Below are 7,989 nucleotides of genomic sequence, written 5' to 3' on the forward strand. Positions count from 1 at the left end.
ACCTATTTGTAATAATATGTAACGTTTGGACCAAGTTTGTAACATAGTTTAAAATCTACGCTAAAAGTGCAAAATTGGGACATGACCTACATTGAAACGTAAAAACTCATAGTTCGTTGCCATTATATTACATTTTTTTGGTTTGTTGGCAACTTAAATTTTTTTCAATAAATATACAACCAAACACGTTTCTAATTTTCTAAAATGGAAAACAAAAAAATCTTGAGTTTTTACCAAACACGTTTTCAAAAAATTTCATTGAAAACTAAAAACGAAAACTCCACTCCTTTTTACGAAAACTTTTCCAAGAAAACTAAAAATAGATTTCCACAACCAAACGCACCTTAGCTTTTACATTGTAAAATGAAATTATCAACTTTATTCATATTATACATGGTACAATGTAAGAATCACAAAATTTTATCATACCAATCACCTAAGAAAAATACAAATTTTCATGCAAATTACGAAAACACCCATTATGAATGCAAAAGTGGCAAATTTACCCCTGACTTGCAAATAAAGGTAAGATTTAAACTGTTAGCGGGGATTTAAGACTTAAGAGTGAGAACGGCCTTCTTGATTCTCTCAAAAGCTGCTTGTAAGGTGGAGAGAGATGCTGCATATGAGATCCTGATACACGTGTCATCCCCAAATGCATCTCCAGGGACAAGGGCAACCTGGGAAATTCAATATGTCCGTTTCACCTTAAAACTCGATTTAATAATTTCAATTATTGCAAATTCACAGGGACTGAGATTGATGTCAATAGAACAGGGACTTGCCCTGGATCTCTTGTTAGTGCAATAGACGTGAATGTCCTTATCCTCAGTATTGAAAATTGCCCTTAAGAAGGTGTTTTTGGTAAATTATTATTATTATTATTACCTGGCCCTTTTCCAGCAAATACCGACACAAAGATTCTGAATCATTAATCAAACCAAAGCCATCCACCTTGCTCCCATAGTAATAGCTGAAATCAAGAAACAGGTAGAAAGCACCCTGCAAACCAAACACAAAGGGTTAAATTTAATGCAAGAAATACCAACCTACTTTCATTTTATATGTTTATTATAGCATCCTACTTTCATTTTTTTTTTTACAAAAACTTCCCAATTATATCTCAAATGGGAGCTTTTATTAATAATCAACACCAAATAGTGTTTTTATACCATTGGAGTGAATTACTTTTTCGGTCAATAATGTCAACCACTTATATGTAACCTTTTAAAGTTTAATTATATTTTGACTAATTCTGTTTTTTTTCATTCGTAATGGTAATATGATATTTTTATCACTTTTTATTTCTATAGCTATATATAGGTAATAATATTTAAACTTTAAAACTTAGTAGTATTTATATTAATTTCGTGTATTGTACTATACTGAATACTGATTCTATGTAATGTTATTCTTATGTACTTTATAATTTTGTGAATATTACGTAAGCTTAAAATATAACAAATTATATGAGTCGGATTTATAAATAATTTCTAAATAAGCCTTTGAAAAGTTGTCAATGATTGGAGAGGATTCAAGTTAATAGCATTTTGTTTGACAAAGTTGGTGGAAAGATGACATGGCAAAACTAAAAAGCTACACATTAAGTCAATGATTTGAGATGCTCTTAATCTTATACCTGAGGTTCAGATATTTTGACACCATCTAATTCCCCAAAAGCTTTGACCAAAAAATCTCTTCTTTCACAAAATGCTTTGACCATTTGTGACACGGCTTCTCCACCTGCATGTCCCATTCCTAAAGCAGCCACAGCTGCTTTTTGAGCTATACTACTAGCACCTGAAGTTGACTGACTCAACAAAGAAGAGGGGTAAAATGGTCATTTACTCTCTCACATTCAGAGAGACAGTTCATTTGGTCCAGAAAAGAAACAGTCTTTGTTCATACATCATTTCCTCAAAATATAAGGGTAAAATGGTCATTGACTCTCTTGTTCAGACAAAAAGAAACAATTTTTCTTCGTTTATAGAATACTTCCTCCAGACACAAGGATAAAATGGTCATTTATTCTCATTGAGACAGTTCATTCGATCCAAAAAAAAGAAAAAGTCTTTACTCTTTGTTCATACGTATAGCGCTTCTTCCAAACAGAAGGGTAAACTGGTCATTGACTCTCATTCACACGGTTCATTCAGTCCAAACAAGAAACAGTCATAGCACTTCATCCAGACAGAAGGATAACATGGTCATTCACTCAAAAAAAGAAAGTCTTTGTTCATACAGAACTTCCTACGCACACAAGGTTGAAATGGTCATTAACTCACATTCACTCACAAGCTTCATTCGGTCCATTAAAAAAAAGTCTGTGTTCATACAGTGTTCCTTCAAACATAAGGGTGAAATGGTCATTTACTCTCATTAGGTACAAAAAGAAACAGTTTTTGTACCTGACTTTGAATTTTGTTACAAGCAGCAACAAAGTGTTTAGGACCAGCAATATATCCAAGTCTCCATCCAGTCATTGCAAAAGCCTACACAAATAAATATATGCACACTAGATGAGCCATAGCTTATATGATATGCATATGCATATGTATATGTATATGTTAACGTAATATTTATACATATATTACCTTAGAGAACCCATTGACTGTTAGTGTCCTTTCCCACATGCCAGGCAAAGATGCAAAGCTCGTGTGGACAGCTGGCGAGTATATTATATGCTCATATATTTCATCAGAGAGCACCTGAAAAGAAACCAATAAAAATAAGGTTCACAATACTTAAAATCAAACCTCTGTTTGTTACACATGACATGACAGAATATGACAACATTGTACTGTGTAGCAAATGCAGCCTGAGGGTAGTTTGGTCATTTTACCAGGAGTCTTGGATGCTTTGCAACAACTTGAGCAATCTGTTCAAGAAGTTTCTTAGGATAAACAGACCCTGTTGGGTTAGATGGAGAGCAAAGAATCAGCAGTCTTGACTTCTCTGTAAGCTTGGATTCAAGAAGCTTTGGATCCAACAGAAAATTTTCAGAGATGCTTGCAGGAAGAATGACAGGTGTCGCATCAGCCAACCTTGCCATTTCTGGGTAACTCACCCAAAAGGGAGCTGGAATTATGACCTGAAAAATTAGAAAGCTTGTAAGATAAAGGGCTAGATGCAAGAACATTCTAATTTGAAAAAACTACGCAATTATAGGAATGAAAATTGCTTTTATTCTGTATGACATTGGTATAATTGGTAGATTTTTCATAGTTCAGTGTTGTAAATGCATTATGAAACCATAATCTTCTACCCTTTGGATAAAATCCATTATGATTTATGAAACTATGCCTTTTAAGTTGCGTAAATAATCTCACAACTACTACACACAAGTAGTTTATTTACATAATTTTATAAAAAAAAATTATATAGCAAAAAGTAAATAGCACTTAACCTCATCTCCTGGGGAACAAACAGCAAGGATTGCTTGTAGTATACTCTGTTTTGCCCCATTACTAACCACAACCTGGTCAGGTGTGTAGGAAATATCATTCTCATCTGCAATAATAAATGAAGGAAAATACTTAAGAATTGTGAACAATAATATCCACCCTTAAGTTGTCTTTCTTACATTTAAAACTTACCCTTTAGTTTCTTGCATATTGCTGTTCGTAGCTCTAGGGTACCCGCATTTGGAGTATATCTTGTGTACCCTTCACGAATTGCATTTATTCCAGCCTATTTATAATGAAAAAGATATAAAGATTTAAACTTTATAGCAATGTAAGGAGTAGAATGGATAAATAATTGACAGATATATCATTAAGTGAGCTACCTCAGCAATAACAGATGGGGTGTCAAAATCAGGTTCTCCAGCAGCTAAACGAATGACAGGAACACCAGCTTCAACAAGTGCAGTTGCTTGATCAGTTATAGCCACTGTTTTTGAAGGCTTTACAGAGTTGACTCTAGGGCTCAGACTAGTATCAAGTTCCATTTGTTCAGAGTTGCTTTCTACTATTACTGCTGAACAGATTTTAGAGGTTTTATGCCTTCTTCTAGTCTCCAAAGATCTACTCAAAAATACAAATAGAACCAAAAGAAAAATATAAATAAGTTGGAATAATATCGCCATCTGTTTATAACATTAAATTTAGCACCTAAATGAAGGCTTTCTGTAGTAATTTATGCAATCTGAATCATGATTTTCAATAACAACAATTCAAGCACAGTAATTGATATGTTTCTGGTTATAAATGTAAATTTTGAATCCTTCAAGAGAACTAGTAGCAGATTAGCAATTTCCAGGAATCTGATCATCAGATTGATGAATGATGACCTTAAACTATGTGTTTCAAGCAAAACGCTCATCCCTTTAGGGGATATGGGACTAGGACTACGCATTTGGAGCTTTAAAAATCCAAATCAGAACTTCAGAAGCATAAATTTAAGGTTTAAGATAGGTATTACAGCAGATTTGGAGCTTTGCATACATTAATGGGAGGTTTTTTTAAAAGCGATAAAGCCCTGCTTCTCTATTGTATAGCAAACCGGAATGCCCTTTTGTTTAAAAATAGAATGCAATTTATTCAAACTATCAAAATCCGATCAACTAATAAATTCGTTTCCCGAACAAACAAAAAATCTGCAATTCCAGTAATTAAACAACCTAACTGGGTTACTTCAATCGCAACACAAATGTTAGGAAGTTAAAATGCCAATTCAAAGCAAAATTATAACAGTATCAAATGAATACCAATAACAACATACTTGATTGACAAATTGGTGTTCAGCTGAGAAGAAAACGAGATTGAAGTTGATCTGTTAGAGCTCAGTGAATCAAAACCGAGTCTGAGCGAGTGATCTTTGCAGGAGGCAGTGGAGCATGCGGAAGAAATGCCGGAAATTTGAGCAGACATGGTTGAGCCAAATTTGTGTTTGGAATCCGAGGGCGATGCATCTCGGAAATTTATATAGAAATAGTATATGCGGGGTTGGTGATATAGGTGGTAGGTAGGTTGATGAGTTGCACTCTCGGGGTTGTTGGAACTTGGAAATTGCAATACCTTTATTCTTTCTCTTTTGCTTAACATAAAAATAACAAATTGCAATGCCTTTATTCTTTTTCTTTTACTTAACAAAAAAATGTTATTATATATATATATATACATATATATATATATATATATATATATATATATAAACCAAATTGTTAGCGGCTAAGTACAACTTGCAATGCGTAAAATGAAACCGTTAATTTTTTATAATCCGTCACTTTCAACCGATCTATTTTGTAAAATGATATTTTCATCATTTTACTTTTTAAAATATCATATTCATCCCATCCAACTTCAAATTTATAGAATATCACTTTTACTCATTTGTTTTCTAAACTTTTCGTGCTTATCTCGTAGTATATATAGATACAAATTTTCCCTCCTCTACTTTGCAGAATGCATTTTCCACCCCTCTTTTTTTTAAATGTTACTTTGACCCTCTCAACAAATAAAATCATTGTAACTAATACTACAATTGTTTGTATAATGCGTATTGTACTACTTATTTTTACAATTATGTCCTCTATATTTTTAACGATTATTCAAAAGTCATCCAAATTACAAAAATAATCATAAACTCTTATCATCTTTTGATAAACCACCCATGTTCATTCCATTTAAACTTTTAGTCTTTTTTTTGAAGCTATCATATGTTATACTGATTTAATCAATTCTCATGCCTAATACAGAAGAAAAACACAGGTAAGAACTCGCGGCAAAGCGCAAGCTCAAATACTAGTTTTATATAAACATCACCTTACTTTTGTCACACCTCTTCAACAACTTGTCATTTACGAGGAAATGGTTGTCATATTTTTTATAAATTAAAATTTAATATTTTTTAAAACATTTTTAATTTCTAAAAATTAAAAATAATAATAAACAAAAATAAATAAATAACCTAAAGTCTTACAAACTTACAAATTTCAAAACATAAAAAAAAACATACAAACATAAATACAAACATCAACCAGTTTCCCGTTAAGATCGATGTGGTCAACCGTCCAAATATGTTCCATCAAGTCCTTGTGAAGGTCATGATGACTCTCAACATTACGAATTATTCATCTTCTTTCCAAGTACTATTCGCTTCCAACCTCAAATGTTTAGATCCACAGAACAATCTCATTTTCGCTATACTCATATATTGCATTTCCTTCATCTTCGATAATCATATTAGGAGATATAATATAAGTGTACATCACCTCACCCATTTTCTTCTCCTCAACAAATGTTATAGGGTATTTCAGTATATGCCAACGTTTTTAAGAGCACCAAACGTTCGTTCAACATATTTCTTTGCCTTTTCTTGAGCTCTCTAAACTTCAACCTCTTTTGATCATTAGGACAAGACAATGTCTTCACAGAAGAAGAACGCTTCAGATAGATTCATTCTACGAGATACTACTCATACATGTAAGACGTTCCATGCACTATAAACAAAAAAACTGGTGCAGTCTTGTTATACATGTCGTCAAATATCGGAGACATGTTAAGAACACTTATGTCATTCAGGGAACCTACATAACCAAATAAGACATGCCATATCCACAACTCTTGTGAGACCACCCCTTTAAGTATGATGGTTAGGTAACCATGATCACCTCGGGTGTATTGACCTTGATGTGTGATAGGTTCATTTTATTTACTTCTTTTTATAGTTTATTTTAGCATATTTCATTACATGTTTATTTAATCATCATGTGTAGTTTCCTTTTTCTTATTTTATATCTGATGTGATATTGGACCTCCGGATGACGTATAATGACTCAGTTGGGTAGACTTTGGTGGAGATCTATAATCACAACAATAGAAAAGAAGGTTGTTAGCCGTTCTCCGTGAGGAGGTCCCGAGAAAACGCTCTAACGGTCAAGTCAGTCTCCGGGGGAGATGAGTGTATGAATGTAGCGTAAGGCTTAGAATATGGGATTCGATCCATTTACGATTGAAGGCGTGCGTCCTTTTATAGTGAGGACCTGTGCACAAATATCACTCGTGGAGACAGGAGCGTCAGGCCTTGATCGGGACTGAGGCGCTGATTGGTAGATCGTACTTTTGTCCCCTGTCTAAGTTGTGATTGGCTTAGTCACGGTAGTGGTGTGTGCACCTTCACTAGAGTTCGCAGGTGTCGACTTGTCTTCTGTTGACTTTCCCGCGCGTGTTCCAGACTGGCCATTGGACACCGGGGGTAGCCCAGTGTGAGCTGGAAGAGGAATGAGGCGGCCAGTACGGTCGGTTGCATGGTTGTACGGCTAGCGCCTTTATGTCTGGAAGGCACGCTATCAATTCTCTCTAGTCTTATCTATTGGGGTGTAGGCTTGCTTAGTCACAACAGATGGGACTGGCCTGGAATGTCGTGTCCCATTATGTTTGGTTCCTGTCTTTTCGTCTGCATGTTGTAGCAGTTTATTTGGTTGTGACGTCAGACACCATCATTAGGGTTTTCCAATTTCCCGCTTGGTGTTGCCCTTTACAACTTCCGCCCCTTTAGTTTTTTCTCTTCTATTTTGGTTGTTCTTTGTCTCGATTCTTCTCTTGTTCTTCTTTATTTTTGTTATCGATTCTCCGATTAGTGTTGTTTGGACTCCAGATCAGTTCGAAGCTCTTCAACAGAAGTATGGGTTTCTGCCGGAAGAAGACATGACATTCCCTAGTAAGAATACCAATTTCATCAATCCTCCTGAATGGAAGATTGGCATTTATGTGAAGCATTTAGATGTTGGGTATCGTCTTCAAACGTCTAACTTTTTTCGAGAGGTTCTTCATCATCATAAAGTTCATTTTAATCAGTCGGTGCCAAACGGAGTGGACAAGGTAGTTGTGTTCGAAATGTTGTGTCATGCTCATGCGATCACTCTCGATTTGTGGGTATTTCGCCATTTCTTTTATTTCACATTGACTTCTTCCAGGGAAAGCTGCACCTTTGTTGTTCGTAAGCATAGTTGTAACACCTGAATTAGGTATGTTTCCTTTTGGTCCT

General features: G+C 34.7%; 1 protein-coding gene across 1 annotated transcript; it reads right to left on the minus strand.

The window, feature by feature from the left end:
* Positions 1 to 324: 324 nt before the first annotated feature.
* On the minus strand, positions 325 to 4,954 carry AAT (aspartate aminotransferase). Its single transcript, XM_079045876.1, has 10 exons — positions 4,723 to 4,954; positions 3,788 to 4,025; positions 3,597 to 3,690; positions 3,407 to 3,510; positions 2,843 to 3,091; positions 2,595 to 2,708; positions 2,409 to 2,492; positions 1,640 to 1,810; positions 889 to 1,002; positions 325 to 680 (listed from the first exon to the last, which is right to left on the minus strand). Exons 1-10 carry the CDS (start codon positions 4,869 to 4,871, stop codon positions 552 to 554), a joined length of 1,446 nt encoding a protein of 481 aa, XP_078902002.1. The 5' UTR covers positions 4,872 to 4,954; the 3' UTR covers positions 325 to 551.
* Positions 4,955 to 7,989: the final 3,035 nt, after the last annotated feature.

This window comes from Lactuca virosa, chromosome 4 (assembly GCF_052849685.1).
Source record: "Lactuca virosa cultivar CGN04683 chromosome 4, Lactuca_virosa_CGN04683_v6, whole genome shotgun sequence".
Classification (NCBI taxonomy): Eukaryota; Viridiplantae; Streptophyta; class Magnoliopsida; order Asterales; family Asteraceae; genus Lactuca; species Lactuca virosa.